The 18,114-nt window shown below is 40.7% G+C and overlaps 1 protein-coding gene across 1 annotated transcript; it reads left to right on the forward strand.

The window, feature by feature from the left end:
- Positions 1–8,723: 8,723 nt before the first annotated feature.
- Positions 8,724–17,339, forward strand: ormdl3 (ORMDL sphingolipid biosynthesis regulator 3). The gene is made up of 4 exons (XM_063482604.1): positions 8,724–9,128; positions 9,695–9,899; positions 10,496–10,647; positions 12,950–17,339. The coding sequence occupies exons 2-4, from the start codon at positions 9,726–9,728 to the stop codon at positions 13,083–13,085; spliced, it is 462 nt and encodes a 153-aa protein (XP_063338674.1). The 5' UTR covers positions 8,724–9,128; positions 9,695–9,725; the 3' UTR covers positions 13,086–17,339.
- Positions 17,340–18,114: the final 775 nt, after the last annotated feature.

Consider the following 18,114-nt stretch of genomic DNA (forward strand, 5'->3'; position numbering starts at 1 on the left):
GAGGTAAGCCTTGTAGTGTGTGAGAGGGTAAGTGGATCAATACATAGAACTTCCAGTAGGCAATGAAGAAGAGTTTCCAGGAAGAGAAGCTTTAGGGCAGCTTGATTGTTGAATGAGGGGAAAATTAAAATGATATTGAAGCAAAAAACAAAAATCTTCCTCCTCTTTTCCCCCCTTCTTTGAGTCGGGCCAGGAAAGTGTGTCTGTCTCCTAGTAGTTAAGAGAATAAGTGTCTCTTACACACATGCACACACGCTCCTACCCGTCCTCTCCTTCCCTCCCTCTCTCTGAGGTTCTTCCCTAAGGTAGATATATTTTTCTCTCTCTCTCTACTTTTTTCTCCCTCAGGATGCCTCATCCACAGGCCCAATATTAAGAGGGGGGTGGTGGGGGCAGCAGGGGGAGAATGAGGTTTGGAGATGTCAGCTGGCAAGCCAATCACAGAAGATGGCCTTAGGTTACGAAAAAAAAAATTATTATTCGTTCCCATCTGTCAATCACACGCCACCCCCTGGTAATGTGAAAAAGAAAGGAAAGAGTGAAAAGAGAGAGGGAGGGAGGGAAATGAGAGAAGGAGGGATAGGGAGGGACAGATGAAAAAGGTAGAGTTGAGTTGTTGCTCAACTTGCTTAATCCCGGGATCATCGGGAAAAAAATGATCCCCCAAAGTGGTTTTGGAGGTAGGCGATGTAGCCCGGCTCCTGCCCAGGAGGAGCCTCACACACGCTGACATACATGTTGACACGTTGATTTTTTCGGGGGGTTGCGCTCTGGCTAATTGATCCGGATACATGTGCGTACAGTGCGCGCACACACATGTCAACACACGCATAATCTCCCTCCCACTCACGGGCACATATACAGTGAATTTTCTAAATTGTTGCCCGCCCTCCCCAACAGGGGAGGACATAAAAGGGAACACAATAAAGCCATAAACTGTGGCAGTGGCTGGGCCAGGCATGCAGGGGTTATATGCTTCAGCGGCCCAAAGGCGACACATTTTACATCAATACCATTGTCATTCTGATGGGCTGTGGGGCAAGCAGCCGTGGGACGGGGAGGAGGAGGAGGGAGTGGGGAGAGGGAGATAGGGAGTGAAGGAGGAGGGTGGGATGCTTGTGATGGACTTAGCCTGAAGTAACCACGCATTTGATTCACATACAAGGAAACTGATCAGCACCAATGCAAACAAGATAACCCAGCAGAGATCAAACAAACCTAGTTGTAGTGATGATAATCTAGTTAAAAGTTTCATCTGAAAGCATTGTCAGGCGGTTATCACTGGAGGAATTATCATCAAAGATGCAAGCACTTCAGAAGGGACTTATCCCTGTAAATATCTTACTTAACATCATGTCTTTTTCTTTAAAATCAGGATTACTTTCCTTCTAACTAAAGTGCAGGAAACATTTTTTTACATTCTTGCCATGTGAATATTCAAACAGACAATTTCAGACCCGATGAATTCTTGAATCAACACAATAGGAATGTGAGTGAACACTTATTAAAAATTAATATACAAGCCTGGATAGATTACCTGATGGATTTCACAACAGATTGAGAATGCGGCGCCATATGGAAGCCAGCATTTTCTGGAAATCCTGTTTTCAAGTCAGAAAGTTCATCAGCTGTCAGAATGACCTGTTTTATTGAGAATTTTGAGAATTCCTGATATTAATTACACAACTATGCACTGCGTTAATGCTTCTAATTATACCATAATCATATACAGTAGACTTGTAGTTCATACTAACTGTTACTCAGTGCTCATGATGTACCTATCAGCATAAATACTATTACATTTAAATAAATGCAATGTGTATATGTAGCAGTATTTGCACCGCACTTCTATATGTCTCGGATGGCTGTGGCTTGGGGGTGATGGTGCCTTTCCTGGAGACCTCTAGGGCATGAGTGGGGTGGTGAGGTTGCTCAGCAGGGGCTGGGAGCGTGCACTCTGCATCGAGAAGGCTCAGTGCCCGCCGCATGAAGAGAGAGCCCAGTGACCAAAGTCTGGAGGTCAGTGGTGGAGTGCCCCCTTCACCCGCCCCTTCTGTGTTTTAGTCTTCCTTAACAATGAAGATGGGGAAACAACAGTGACTGAGCAGCACTCAACCTACCGCCCTGTTTGAGAGGGGCGTCGGGGTTCTGTGGGGGGTAAATATGACAATAACTGATAGATTGCCTGGTGAAAGTTGTATGAGGCCTGCTCTCCAGTTGGTTGTGGTGGGGAGTCTTCTGTGCTATACCAATAAAGATGACTTTTCAATGCCTCAAGTCAAGATGCGGTATGTCATAGTGGTGCTGACATTGAGGCAGGTCTGTTTTCGATTATGAACAATGTCATGTGTTACGGCATCGTCAGAAATGTGCCGAGCTCAGCGCTGGGATTTGGATGACAGTTGCTGTGCCGGAGCGATAGACGGTGTGCAGGGCCAGGGATGGATTATGGGAATGTGACAGCGGTCTAATTTATGAGTGCAGGCAAAGGAATCAGTCTGCGGTTTGCATCTGAACAACATTGAAACCACGTTTCCCAGGTTGAGGCCACAAGTGCAGCGCAAACTGCCCAGAAAGGCAACGCGATTACAGGCAAAAACATTGGAGACTCAACAACAATTGCGGTGGCATTTTGAGTGGTGGTGTTGTGGAAAAATTTCTGCAAAGGAAGACCTCGGTGTGCCTGTCCACATCAGGAGGGGGGAGACACACAGAGGTCCCCTACCGGGCTGGTTTCTACGGTGACCTGAGAAAGGCCGTAACCAGGTCCGGCTCTTTCTCAGGCCTAATCAGCGTATTACCACAAAGAAGGACATGTGTTCAGCCCCTCCACCCCCACTTCTTTGGCCTCCCTACTCAATCCGACCGGCATGGCTGGACACAGGCAGCCAATAAAACTAGGATTAGGAGGGTAACTACACACACTGGGCTGTAGCGAAAAAGTTTCTGAACACGCCCAATCCCGCCCTGCTCCCTTCACAAATTTCTTTTCTTCTCTGCATCTCATTGCTTCCATCTTTCACTTTATTTTACTTGCTGCCATGTTTGTAGCCTTCCTTTCAGAGCCCTCACCCTGTAAGCTCTTCACACAATGGGGTGTCCAGAAATTACTCATTTTGTTGGAGTAGTTCAGCAAATTCCCAATGCCTCTTGCCCACCTCCCTCTTTGCACTCTGGATCCCGTGCTTTATGCTGTTATGATAATGAAATAAGCTCCATCACAATGACAAAGCTGCACATGTGTTTGGCTGTGTATGTGGAAGAGAGAATTTATGTGAATTAGCGCTCCTTTGCATAATTTCGCGTGGGTTCACACTGACCTATAGTGCGTGCGAGATTGAAACCTTCCACTTGGATTTAATGTCTAGGAAACAGATTCTCGTTGGCCTCCATCTGTGAAGTAAGGGCCCGATTAATTAATACCTCATGATGATAACCTCAATAAGAGCTCAATGTGCAGTATGTTCTGTCTGTACAGGAAGTAAACTGTGTGTACTGTCTTGATTTGTCTGTCTTTTGGCAGCCTTGTGCCACTCGGTGGTGGAGCGATTGCCTCGTCCAACAAACCTTGCTAATGCTTCCTGGAAATGGAACAGTGTTAAAGATAATATCAGGGCCATTGTGAGGACTTTTTAAGTCGGGGGCAATGAGAACCATACCCTTAAATAAATCTTTTTCATTAGAGCAGCAAACACTTATCCCTTGGCTGTGTGAAGGGCACTATTGGTGTGTTTGAGCTGCTCAGCAAGGTCCCACAGGGAAGAGCCTAAACCCTCAGCGGTCTTCAGCCGGACACTGAGGCGGCCTAATTAAAGGGCACTTAAGCCCCACAATGTGTGGCGGTGCAGGTTGGAGTTGGTGGGGGTCCCCGGTGAGAGGGACAGAATTCATGGCACTCGTAGACAAGGGTGTCCAGGACAGAGGGACAGAAGAGGGCTATGTGCCAGAGACTTTGTTCACACAAGATGAAGAGTCAACAGCCTCCCCATCCCTCACCCCTCTTTAGCCATCCCCCCTAATAACCACCTTCTTCAGAGAAGCTGCAAACACAATGCTGTCCCACTCCCCTCCTCTTGCTCTCAATCACTGCTGGGACAATGAGGGGAACTCCCCCCCCCAGCACCCTACCACCTTCACCATCCTTCTGCCTCTCCCCGACCCCCAAACAGACACTTCTTTTATTGAAATTCTTTGGTGTTCTAATCCTCCGCTTCCTCCAGGGGCAATAATGGACTCCCTGCGTCAGCCTTTTCCAGCGAGGCTATCATCCAAGCCCGCCTGGGTCACAAGTCCACCCCTCCTACTGGAGAAAATTACCCCGGCAGTGTCATTCCTGTCACAAGCAGCCCATTCACAGGCCATAAAACCCCAACGCCATTGACCTTAAGAACATATCTGTGTTTGTGGCTAAATATTTCTGTATTTTCAGGTAACGTCTCTAAAGCATTGCTCCGATGCGTTAATTAAAGGTGCGACACTGATTTGCCAAAATCCTTTCTCTGCAGTACTTCCAGATTTTTACAATTCTTTTATTTTATTGTGCCTTTTTCACAGTCTCTATCAGCTTTTTAACAATTTGAACAATTTCCTTGTGGCTGCAATTTATTGAGATTCTGAACTCACGAGTTGGTAGATGTCTAGAAAGTGCTCGAAATACAAGATACTGGATGAACTAAAATGTAAACCCACAAATTTTCTCGAAGAAGTGATGAGTACAGATTATACTTTATATGTTGTGTAAAGCTCATACTGCCTTATAGTCTTGTTAACTTCATTTACTAAAGTGGAAACTTGGTCCTATGACATGAGTAATCATTAAGCAACGTGCATTTAGACAGGCATTGAATTCATTATATATAACAACTTCATTTTAAACACCTAAGCAGAGGCTCATTACCTCCTAAGTTTCTTTGCTGCTTAGAATGACAGAAAAAAGCGGGACTTAATTATGATAATTAATAATTATACCTCATATTATATCATTACGCCTCCACAGTTGTGTCTTTAAGAGTAGAAGCATCACAGTCCAGACTCCAGGATGGCAGCAACCAGTTCAAAGTGTGTTGATGGTGACATCTGCTGGTCTTCTACAATCAGACGCTGCTGTTTATCTGGATATTGCAGTCTGATGAGTGAAATATACAGGTGCAAAATACTCACTAATATTTATGGTATCAGTAGCAAGAGATGTACAAAAAAAAAGACTTTTTCAAACCTTGTAGAAGCAGAATTCAAACTGTGAAAGTTAAACTTGGGACTCTTATTTTAAACGGACCAAACCGACTGTGTATTTTTTGACTGATTTAGCTAAAACTGTGATATTATAACATTATCTGGTGCAATATACTAAAGAATGCTTTGAGTTTGATTTTTTGCCACATCACAGAATATATAACTGCTTACAATTTTTCATTCCTGATTTTATGACTAATGTAAGCTACACTAGTTTAATTTTGAAAAGGTTATGATGTTTTTCAAATTACAGAGCAATATTTGGACTTGAAACAATGTAGGAAAAACAAAGAAGCATTCAACTAATTGTTTAAACAGTGCTATAACACATGATTTACATGAACTTTTTTGTAACAGATTTTTTTTAAGGCAGACAGCAACAAATATATATGGTGAAGTTCCTGGGTACAGATTTTTTTCCCTGTCCCATTTTTTGTTAAAATGTTCTTCCCAGAATACATGCATGGAGCTACAGTAATGTCTGTAAACCTGTGGATGATAATTGGATACAGATTTATGCCTTGAAAAAATTATTCCTGGCTAAAACCATGCAAAGAATTTACACTTGACTCGCATCTTAAGGGAGACATGGAAATATGAAATGCATCTCATCATTAAAAGCTCTTGTTACTGGCATGCATCCTATTAATGGAATCGCATTACATCTGAAAGACTTAGCTAAATGAGCCGTAGGCAAAACCCTAAGAGTAGAGAAGTGGAGTTTACAGAGGAATATGTCTAAACATCTGTTAGATTTATAGCTGTGGAGAAATGAATGCAACCGCACGACACCGAAGCTTTGATCTATCATCATCAGTGGTAACCAAAGCTGTAAGACAACTATTAAATGGTGCTCTGGACTAAACCAAAAGCTAATGATTTAAAATGGCATTTTAACATATATAGCAAAACCCATTTTTCTTAATTACATTTTGTTATTAAGGTTTACCCACACCATCATTTGCACACTCATGGTGAAATCACTGAAATACTCATCTCTTGGTGTCATACGTGCCCACATGAGTACTTTCATTATCTCCCTCCTCCTTATATGTATTTTATCAGTGTCATGTACTTGGTCATTGTTCCATTGCCAGAGATGATCTCACAGCACTGACATCCATAGTTCTCATTTGAGCAGAGCTCTAGGTTTACATATCTGACACAACTATAACTCCCAAGGCTATGAGCACACGAGACAGTCCACTGTCAGATGGCTAAACCCGTTTGATGCCACTCATCACATCTAAGGGTACCCTTAGATACAGTAGGTGTCACATAACATTTCATGCAAGCAGAGGACTGATGACCCCCTTGGCTTCAGGCTACTGTGGGCCAAAGTTAGTATATGGGTTTATCTTGGGATCTAGAACATGACACTGTTGATCTTTTGATTTTGAAACCACAGTATGATCCACGTTAGACATTTACTGTTGCCTCTAGCAAGGTCTCCTCTCATCTTGGCTACATGAAGAATCGAGAGCTTTCTTTTATGTGTGTGTATAAAGATTTTGCTACCCACCATTTTGGAATTTATACCAGCTGTGAGAGCATGGCTGAAACTGTTTTTGACTTGTGACTCTTTGTGTGTTACTGTGGCAAAATGCTAGCCTGTTGAAACCTAATGTAGTGTCTGTGGAGACTCACTGTCATTTGGATTTTACCAGAATATTCACTTTAATTCAGTTTTATTTATCTAGCACCAAATCATACCAACATTTGCCTCAAGATTCTTTATATTGTAAGGTAAAGACCCTACAATAATGCAGAAAAAACAGCGAAAACCCCAATATTAAGATGACCTGCTTTGGGGAAATGCTTTGGCAACAGTGGAAAGGAAAAACTCCCTTTTAACAGGAAGAAAACACCTTCAGAACCAGGCTCAGGGAGGAGCAGCCATCTACTGTGACCAGCTGGGGGTGAGGGGAGGAAGACAGGACAAAGAAACGCTGTGGAAGAGAGCCAGAGATGAAATGTAACTAATAAGCAGCAGAGGATGAATGTATGGATTCATTAGTAACTTGTGATGTACAAATACATTTCAAGAATTGTCTAAAGACCAATTTCTGTAGCAACTGGAGTCCATTGCAGGATGATCTCTAGATAATTTTGTGTTTTAATCTCTCTGTTCCATCATATATTTGTAAAATGTTTGTTTTTCTAAAAAAACAGCCCTTCAACAGCTTCTCCAACTTAGGGCTGTGGGGGGCTAGAGCCTTACTCTGCTGACATGGGGGGAAAGTATGGTGACCAGGTGTCCCTGCAATATTTTTTGTCCTTTGTCACAACATCCTGTAATTGTGACAGTGTGTAGCATTTTGATTTAGTCTAGTTTTCAAAGGCACTACTATCCAGTGGTTATGAACAAAGACCATCATCATGAATCATGTGCATGTTATCGTCACACTCTCTTGCTGCCTTGGCTACAGTATGCCAAACAGGGGAAAACAAACAGGGGAAGTCACCAAGTCTAAAGCTTTGCAGATTTCAGTGGAATATGATGGAAAAAACCTTAAAGACAAGCAAATGCAGCAGCAATAAAGACTATGAAGCTACTTAGAACAGGATGACACTGGTGGAATTTTTTGCCTTTGTTATTGTAATTTTGATATTTCACATGGTGGTGAATAGCGACATGAAGTGAAACAGTGCATGTCAGTCTCACAAAGCTCCTGGGGCTAAAAACAAGAAGTGAAATGCAAATCTCACTAGCTAGCTGGCTACTTTTAGCTGCTCCCTTATTCACAAGGGGATGCCACTGCACGACACATCAAACATGGTGCCAGATTGACAGATTTTTACAGCAGATGACCTTCCCGCCTCAACCCCTAGGGGATTTTTATCTCGTCACTGGATCAAACTAGGCATACTTCCTTGTTAGGGGAATGTGGAAACAACCAAATTATGGATGCCAATGGCCAATCTAAGGTTGTGTTGCAACTGAAAGCCAATGATTATTACCAGACAGAACATTAACTTAACTTTTTACATTTATTGATAGAAGGTGTGTTAGAAGATGATGAAACAGACCTTTTATGTTTATTGAATTTGCCTAAATTTACTCAGGGAACTGGGAAAATAGCATTTGACTAAAATGCCATATTATTTGTCCCTAATGTGCTAAATTCCAGGTCAATTCAGCACGAACGTCAGCATCTGGGCACCTTAAAGGTGCTGCTATAAATGGATTTAGTATTATATACTTAACTGTAAGGCAATTATTTTTATTAATAATACAATAATAAAATTATTTTACATATTTTTTTTTAGTTTTTTGTGATCAGAACCACAACCTTTTTATTTATTTATTTATTTATTTAGATAGTTATTTTTGTTTGTTTAAAAATAAAAATATAAGCAATTTAATTGTATAAACTATATCTCCTCGTTTTAAAAATCAGGATTCTTGTTATTAAACGTAGCCTATAAGTGTCAATCACTTTTCCCTGAGCTCCTCCTCTGCCCTGACGTCAGGGAGACGTAGCTACGTGTTTTCAGCGCACTCCGCTGTGATTGGCCAGATTAGCTCACGTGACTCAAACACAGCGTATCACAGAAAATTGCGAGCAAAAAAACTCCGCCGAAACGTGTGCCGAGAGAGAGCGACGATGACGTAACACCGTGGACCGTGCAGTGTTGTCACCAGCTGTTGGCTAAAAGAAGACGAAAGAAAAGTGGACGCGTCTCGATGGATTGCGTGTTCACGAGTGGACCGTAGGGCTTAGAGCCACGTTCGGAACTGAAGGAGGGGGACCGGGCGACTAATGGAAGCCCCGCAGACTCATCAGCCGAGCAGGGATAGTATTAGTTACATAACTGAAGCCATCGATAACGGAAAAACTGTGATAACGGAGTAGTGCCCGTAAAGGTCGGAGTTGAAGCCATTTTTCTCTGCAGTAAGTACAATGATTTCATTAATTAACCCAACGCATTTGAACTTTTCTTGTTTTTTGCTGTTTTTGCTTTCATGCTACACTTCAAGATCTTTTCAAGAATCAATTGTCTCCAGTGATGTTTCCAGACAACTTGCAAAAGAGCATGCTGGAATGATCAGCGCTTGCGACATTGTTTACTCTAGTCAATCAGTTGCTACTGAACCAGCAGACACCAGCTTGCTCAGCAGTTTTTATTCACGCACAAGGCTACTTCTTAAAATGTGTAAATCTCATTTGATTATATTTAAATGTTTTCTCCATTTATATCACGGCAAAGGCATCTGATTGGCTTGCAGATGTCAGGTTAAAGCCATCATATAACCTACTGTTGCTTTATTGCAATACATAGTAATACATAGAAGTAATTATTTTCCTTTATGCATTTTCATTTAAGGGCAACCAAGCTACATGATTCATTTTCTTTTAGTTGAGTTCACTACAGGTGTCTGTATAACCCTTTAAATATGACTGCTTACCATTAGAGGTTGTAGATAGTCAGAAGGTAACATCTTTGGTTTTTGTTTCAGGAGACCGTCACACAGTCTTACCGCCGCCATCATGAACGTGGGAACAGCACACAGTGAGGTTAACCCCAACACCCGAGTGATGAACAGCCGGGGTATGTGGCTGTCTTACATCCTGGGCATCGGCCTCCTTCATATCATCCTGCTGAGCATCCCCTTTGCCAGTGTGCCCGTGGTCTGGACCCTCACCAACCTCATCCATAATCTGGTTAGTGGTGTAGTGGTGTCCCTCAAAGGACCAGCACTGCCACAGTTTGCCTTAACCTTTATTGACTAGGTCAAGTCAGGTCAAATCAAGTCGAGGGCACGTGCAGCACAGTAAAGAGGTTTAGGATGTGGTGAATGAGAGTAAGTTGAGAGCTGAGTCAGAGACACAACTGCTTGCTGCTTCACTACTCTTAGACATGCCCTTGGTTAATGAGGTGATTCTTTAACAAGCTTCTTGTTTTTTGTTGTTGTTGTTCTTTCATAGTTCCTTTTTTTTTCTTTTCAACTTGGACAGGCAGTATTAACCACACCGTGATCCTGTTACACAAGTGAATTTGCTAGTTGAGGCATGGGCTGTTTCATCATGCAGCTTAAAAGTGTTCCTAATATTGAGAACACATCCGACTTTTACTTATGAGCTTTACAGTAGATTTAGATTTATTTTAAAAGAAGAAGAAGAGGAAGACCTTAACTTAGTAAGTTAACTTCCCGGAAGATTTTGTACTGAACAAAGTTTACTCTTGTATTCACATATCAATAATCCACTAGTGTGGCAGTCATGTGGCAACAGTGTTCTGTTTTTCCCCTTCTCTGTAGTGCATGTACCTGCTTCTTCATACAGTCAAAGGGACACCTTTCGAGACCCCTGATCAGGGCAAAGCTCGCCTCCTTACACACTGGGAGCAGATGGACTACGGTGTGCAGTTTACGGCTTCACGGAAGTTCCTCACCATCACACCTATTGTCCTGTAAGTTGCATTCCTCTGCTTTTCTGTTTAATGCTGCTTTTTGAGGACCCCAAAAAACCATAGAGGACAATATAATGGGACAATACCTTAAGCGAGTGTGTTAGGCCTAAGGAGAGTGTAGACAGGAAATGACAACCAGAGTAGGTCATCAGTTCTCTGACAAGGACACGTCTCACTACCTTGTCATCCATCAGCACTTGTGTGTGTGACAGGCCTAAAGCAAAAGCAGCTCTCTTTGAATGAACCTGTGTGTTTGTGGCTTAATCAGAATGCGAGTACCTTTTATTCAGAGTGAACTTGCACACACTTATACCTCAGTGAAAAATGTATGCTGCATTATAAAATTCAGTGCTTATTTTCCTTTGGTGTGAGTGTGGATTGATTAGCATACACGCTGCTCCCTTATTAGCCAAGCCTGCAAATTGAGAAGGGGCACAGTGTTTGCAGAAGTGCCGCTTGCTGCTTTCTTGGCCTTTTTCTGTCCTTATTAACCACCACAGTTCAGTTTACAGGAAGCACTCTGCTTCCCCAGGGTTTATTTGCCAGCTCAGCACGAACATTGTAGCGATAGCGCTTTTGCAGGTGTGGACTTTGTTTTTGCACTTATTTAATGGGGCTCTTTGTCATTTTGTTTTGCACCCAGTGCCAGCAGGAAGAAGTGAGCGGTCAGTCTTTAGACTCCAGATGTAAAGGCTACATATCTGCTGAAATCTTCTGGGAGTGTTTTTGTACATGTCCTTACCTGTTCCGCTGAGAGCAGGAAATGCAATTCATCATTCTCACTTAACAAAAATCCTTTACTGCCACACCTAAAAGTGCGACTCATATTAAATCAGCATAGTTTTATTTATTCCAGCATCTCACCAGGATTAACACAACTCTGCAAACATACAGCCAGCACACAAGCCGAGTTTATATAGAACATGGATGTGGCATGTATGTGGTTCTTTTGTTTTTTTCACGGGGCCATAATAAAAATGATAAATAATCAATAAAACAAGTGTAGGACCACATGATGAAGAACTGTGAAATCAGATGCACACATTGCTGAATTCTGGTAAACTCTATAAGCATCCATTAGCATTTGTTTTTACTTCTCATATTTTACTTTGGTTTCCTCTGAGGTTTCAATAAAAAACTAGCTTACATCTTCCTCATATGCCCCACTGCACTCATGAAAGATGTTGAATTATGTTTTAAATATAGACTCTAGACTTTACAATCATTAGAATCTTAATATGTATTATATATTATGTCTCCAACCTCAAACTTTTATACCTTTATTGTGCAGACCCACTACTTTTTATGATGTCGCAGGCCGGGTTGAATTGTGGCCGAAGGCTCAATTATACAAATAATTTTTCAGATTGTTGCAAGTTGAAAAATTTCTGTGATAAACACAAGCTTTATAGATATGTTGATTAGGTGTCATCACTGAATGTAGAAATATTGAATAGGTAATAGAATATTTACTATTTATGAACAAATATATTGTGTTATACATGAAATCTAGCCTTAGATCTTTAGACCATTCTAACCACCCCAAATGCAAATGAAAAAAAAACGTTTATTGATAATGAGACAGAGAGCTTGACCAGAGACTGCAGTGTGTGGAAGGCCTCTTGAGACCTCTTGAGGATGGGCAGTGGCTCCTGAGCCAGTTAAGTCCCCTGAAACCTCTGAGAGAGGATGACAGACAGAGGAAGAGGGGAGGGAGAGCAAGGAGAACAACTGCTGTGTGGGACAAGTGGGCATCTGTAGATAAGCCTCAAAAGGGATTGTTTATGTGGTCCTGCTCCCGAATTTCAGATAAATCATCTCATATTCATACACCACTTTAAGAGTCTCATCCTCGTCAAAATTGGAATCATCAGTTAGCCTAACATGCATGTGTTGGGATTAAATTAGATGGACTTAGATTAGACTTTTTAGCTTGTTGGTGCTTGGAAGCCGTATGTAGATTTAGGCTTACAGATTCTCATATCAACTCATTTGCTCATTACCAGTGTTGTAATTCTGTTGTTTGGCATGTTAAAGTGGTCTCACAGAACAACTGCTGGCACAGCTTTTGGGAGTTAGGAAACATCTGGGTGTGATTGCCAGAATAAAACTAAGTGAAAGGCTTTTTTATACATAAAGGGACATTTTATAAGGAATTTGCCTTTACTAAAGACATTGTGGTTTTCTTCAGGGTTTTAACGGACTGCCTTGCTTTCACACCAGCAGAGAGAAATCTAGACATAAGATTTATATCCTTTGCTCATTGTAATCTTCTCCTTTTTTGTGCCTATTCTTGATTCAGGTATATATTAACCAGCTTCTACACCAAATACGATCGGGCCCATTTTGTTGTCAACACTGTCTCCTTGCTCACGGTACTCATTCCCAAGTTGCCCCAGCTGCACGGTGTGAGGATCTTTGGGATTAATAAGTACTGACACGGCAGAAGAGGACACCTCCTTCCTGCGTCCCTGTGGACTGCTGAGAGCACACAGAGTATCAAGCTTCTGATTTGGCTGCAGAACCATCGGGATCTGTGGTCGTTTGGCGCCTCACTCTGCAGAGCAGCACTCTAAATAAAGCCTATTGAGCATACTGCCATGGTACCAAACCCCAGGACGGAGACACAAAACACTAGAGAGCACAAAGGGAAAGTGTTCAGTTGTGATTATTTGTGGAAAATCTTTGAGTCTTGTGATTTTTCCAGAGACATTTTAAAAGGATTTCTCAAAGTATTGTGTACATTTCTGTAGACGTTCTCAAATGTGACAAGTGCCGGGGGAACAGGACAATGTAGTTGTACAAATGTGGTGTGCCATTTTACACTACTGGCACACTGAGGCAGTAATCAAAGTTATTTTGTATGTAATGATACGCTGCTGTATTTATTCAGCTTCACTCTCGCGTGTAGCTTCCTCTTCCTTGAGGTTTCTGAGCTTAGAGGAGAGCAACAATAGTTTAATGAAATGGTAGGGGACCTGTGAAGTGCAGCGGAGGCGAGACGCAAGAAACCACGAGATTTTATATTTAGCCCTCGCTGTTCTGCTCAGGGCCAAGATTGGGAAGTTAAGCAGCCTTTATTTTTATCTGACCATTTCCTTATTTGGACACCTCTTGTCCTGGTTTGTGCGCTGCAAACCTCCTGTCTGTGTGCAAAAGCACTCGACTGATCTGACTTATCCAAAGGTCCTGCAGTCTGGCTCTGGAGATGGGCAAAATATGTTCACATATGTTTGTTCCTGCTCTGTAAAAGTACTCAGGATCTGGTATGTTGAGCATGAGTCAGCTGTGTCTGCAGCTCAAACCAGTCAGCAGATTGCATACTGAGTTCTACGTTTATTAGGTACGCTTTGTGCAGTCTGATGCACTGTAGCACTGATGCTTTCATTTACCTAAGAATTAAAAATCCTCCAGAATGATGAAAACAATGCAACAATAAAGCACTCAGGACAAAGATAGAAAAATAAACCCTTGCAAAGCGGGATTAATCACTTTGTCTGCCAGCTGTAGCTGCCATTTTTCTTTAATGCTTTCTTCATAAAGCATCCTGATCTGGATCTAGGCCAGATATTTGGTATAAAAATGACTTGAGGTTTGAAAAATGAATTTAGGATGTGGTGTGCTTCATTTCTCTTGCATTAAATTGGGTGGAGTTGCAGGTGAGGATTGTTAGCAGGTTCCATAACATCAATTTTACTGACTCAATTTTATGGCTGTACTTTATTCTCCAGTGTAAGATTTTGATTAGGTAGAAGTAAACTTGTTAATATGGGATAGAAATGTCCAAATCACCCTCTGGAATGTATTTCAAAATTCTCCTCAGAGAGCTGGTATTCGTTTACGTTAAGCCTAGTTTTGATCCTGAATTCGGGGATTTATTTTTCTAGGTGGAAAAAATAGCCAAGCAGTAGTCAAACAGTGGCCTAGGGCTTACATTCAATATCACCTTAGGTAGTTTTTAATGGAGGATGCTTCTGGCTACTTGAAGTCTAGTTTTCACTCTTGATTTCTCTTTGTGTTGCTCTTCTGTAACTACCTGTCTCATGAACTGCTTTAGATTACACTTTTTATCATGTTTTTAGCTTACTCCGTCTCCCGTTTGGTGCTGGGCAGGGAGGCTGCGATGAATTTGCCAGATTGTTTTCTGAAATTAGCTGGTGCTGGAAACGAGGCTAATGAGAACAGTTTGTGGACTGAAAGAAAAAAGATAGAAAAGGGAGACAGGCTCACTAAAGAAAATAGCTGCGTAAGATTTTTAAAGTAGGTACGATCCAGATCTTTCAAGAATATCAAGTACTTCCTCGTCATCTGATTGAAATCTCCACTTCTACTAGTCCTATGTGCTGAAGGAGGTCATTGCATTACAGTAAAAACGCTGGTTGCTATTTTCTGAGAAATACAGTGAAAGTGCAGCTTTTCAAGTCCGCCATGATTCTTCATTTTCATTGCGTTTGTCAGTGAAAGGCCAAAGCAGGCCTCATCGTAAACATTCAGCATCTTTGAGTTACTGTGGGCTGTGTATCACGTGCACAACAGTGCTTTGATTCAGTTACACAAACAGTTGTGGGCTATGTCTTGACCTGATTTGTCTTTAAGAAGACACAATTCATATATGTTTGTCAAAATTATTGCCTGACCTTCCTAGGTTTAATTTTTCCTGGAGCAAAAACCGCAGATGGCCAGAGCTGAAAAATGAATACAGACTATGGTTTGAAGAAGCATCATTTCATATTTGACCTCTGAAATTGATAAATGGTACTGATTAGTTGGGAACAGGCAGAGAGGGCATGAAACATGAGCTCAAACATGGATTTCGTTTAAAGGTTACTAAACTGTATAATAGTTCATCTTAATTCTCATTCAAGGTAAAATTATGTTTTACATTTCTTCTCTTGAACTCAATTTTACGATACCAGATGTTCAATCAGAGGGAAAAGTCTATTCTGTGCTGGGATACGAGGATCCATTCAAATCTGTTATGAATTGAAAAAATAAAAATGTATAGATTAATAGTTAAACCACTATTGTGCCCTTTAGCAGTAGTAGAAGCAAGAGTAATTATAGATCTAATATTTAAAATGACTTAGAGTGGCAGCGGTAGTAAATGTAGCAGATTCATATTTTCCTTAGATTTGTGGTTCACGCTGTCACTACAAAACATGAAAACATTCATTTTATTAAGTGTGTTAAATTGGAAAAAAAGTAATTAATGAATCAAACATGGGTCATAGAACCAAAGAGTTCACGTATGTGTACATAATAGTTGATCTGCCCGAGCTTTCATCATGTTTTCAGATGTATTCTTACTCTAAAGGGCTTCATTGTAAGACTTGCTACAGCACAAGATGACAATGCATTTACTTTTTTTTTTTTTTTTACCAGACTGTTTGAGAACATCGGATAAACTGAATGTTGATAAAATGTGAAAAATTGCGCCTGTAGCTCCTAGTTTGATTTAAAAAAAAAATAAAAAAAAAGTGTACTTGCTTTGTTTTTGAAGGACATTGCAAAGCCATTTTCTGTAAGAGCGCTTGACTTTAAATACAATGTTTTTCAAGCATCATCTCAAAATCCTTCATTGTTGTACTGCGTGTTTGTGTCGTCGTGGGTCTGGGGTTTAATTAAAATGCAGAAAATGTGTTGGATCTGTAAAGGAATTGGTAATACGAAGCATTGTGCTCATCATTTTTTGTGTGCTTTTCAGTATGTACAACAGGTACAACATGGTGTGAGTCAGCCTCTCCTGTCTTGTGGCTGCGCTTAACTTTTGTTTGCACATCCAGGACTCTCAAGAAGGTTGAGTGTTGACTCTAAACACAGATGTAAGCATCAGATGGATTACTGCTCATCAAAAAGAGAAAGGCTGTATTTAGGACACCTTTTTCAGTGAATACAATGTACTGACATGCCTCCTCCATGACGTGTTTGCAGGAGTTTAGTTCAGACTTTTAGGTTGCTTAACATTATGACTAGTTAGTCCTTACAGTACAATAGAGTTTGCACAAAAGGAAAAATGAAAATTGTACTTAATAAAAGTAGGAAACACTTTCAGAATTGTGCATAGATGTGATATTTTGTGCTATATTCTGTACTTTGTCTTTGCAGGTACAAGGGTTTGTAGAAAATGCCTGAGAGTATTAACTCTTGCAATGCACCTCCTGAATGCTATGCAGTAACAGTAGCTGTTATTTTTAGTGCAGTGCATCAGGTTATTCAATCTGAATGATTGTCCTAAACTCTGCAGCTTGAAACAGTACTTCTTTGTACTCTCTGTCAACTCTACCTGATAGTAAACCTATGCATCAAATCAAAAATTAAATCCATGGTCTTCATTTCCCCCATTGCAAGCTGATACTGACGCTGTACAGTGCTCACCCTGTTAAACAACACCGGGGGCTGTTTAAACATTCAGTAAGCGAAAGTAACAGTGAAGCATTATGAGGCAGTAAATTAGTAGGGTATCACACATTATATGAAAGCAATCAAATGATTTAAGTCATAACAATATAAATCCTCATTTTAGGGGCAAAATAAGCTTTTTATTTGGTGTTAAGCAGATATGCAATGGCATCCCACCCATTTATGTTGAATACATTTAGAAGTCTTCTTTAAACATGAGCTGAAATCATGATTTAAGTTATACCTGGGAGGTAAATGTTCCGTCCAAACATTGTATTTTTTCATAGAAATAGTTGAATGACTTGTTCTTTGTTACTCATATCCTAGTACTACATCAGTAAAATCCAGTATGTTGATCATGTGCTTCTTTTTAATGATGACTACTACCCGATGTTCATGCAGAAGTGCACACCCAGTCGTGACATTTATCAAAATTACCTATATGTGTTTTAGCATAAATTTGCATAAAGGCCTTCTGTGTTGTTATGCTTCAAAAAATAAGAGGAACTTAAGATGAACAAAACTATATGAAAATTAGCATTATTTTAAAAGGTCAGTTACCTTAAAGCAAAAACAAAGCCGTATCTTGACTAACTCGTTTAAGATGACAGACAGTAAATGGCTTTTTAATTATTGTAAGGAGGACAAATGTCATAGGCAACAGGCAGAGGTTTAGGAAAATAAGTGCAAGTGTTACAATAAAAACTGCTTTCTTTTTTAAAAGTATTTTTATAAGACTAAAACTACAGTGAGGGCAATTCCTCTACATTTTTTATTGCAGTTAGTTTTCTAGTTTCTAGGTCTAGTTTTTCTTTTAGTTAACTAAAATCTTTTTTGACATCTAGTTTTAGTTAACTATAATAACTTTTCCTGAAGTCTGAAAAACTTGCCACTTATCCAGTTCTGTATTGCAGGGGTACTGGAGCCTGTCCCAGCTGTCATAGGGAATGGGACAGCACACCACCATGTTTCCCAGTCTGAAAGTTGTGACTCTTAAGTATTGCTTTACTTTTAAGGGCTTAATGATAATAATGAATCTATTCTAAAGTGTTTGTCTCAGGATGCTTT

Source organism: Pelmatolapia mariae, linkage group LG8, assembly GCF_036321145.2.
Source record: "Pelmatolapia mariae isolate MD_Pm_ZW linkage group LG8, Pm_UMD_F_2, whole genome shotgun sequence".
NCBI classification, from domain to species: domain Eukaryota; kingdom Metazoa; phylum Chordata; class Actinopteri; order Cichliformes; family Cichlidae; genus Pelmatolapia; species Pelmatolapia mariae.

Excerpts from the sequence above, each read along its gene's own strand:
- ormdl3 (XM_063482604.1), top strand. The coding sequence starts at position 9,726 with ATGAACGTGGGAACAGCACACAGTGAGGTTAACCCCAACACCCGAGTG. Across the intron at positions 9,900-10,495 it reads CCAACCTCATCCATAATCTG|TGCATGTACCTGCTTCTTCA; the intron begins GTTAGTGGTGTA and ends CCTTCTCTGTAG. Across the intron at positions 10,648-12,949 it reads ACCATCACACCTATTGTCCT|GTATATATTAACCAGCTTCT; the intron begins GTAAGTTGCATT and ends TTCTTGATTCAG.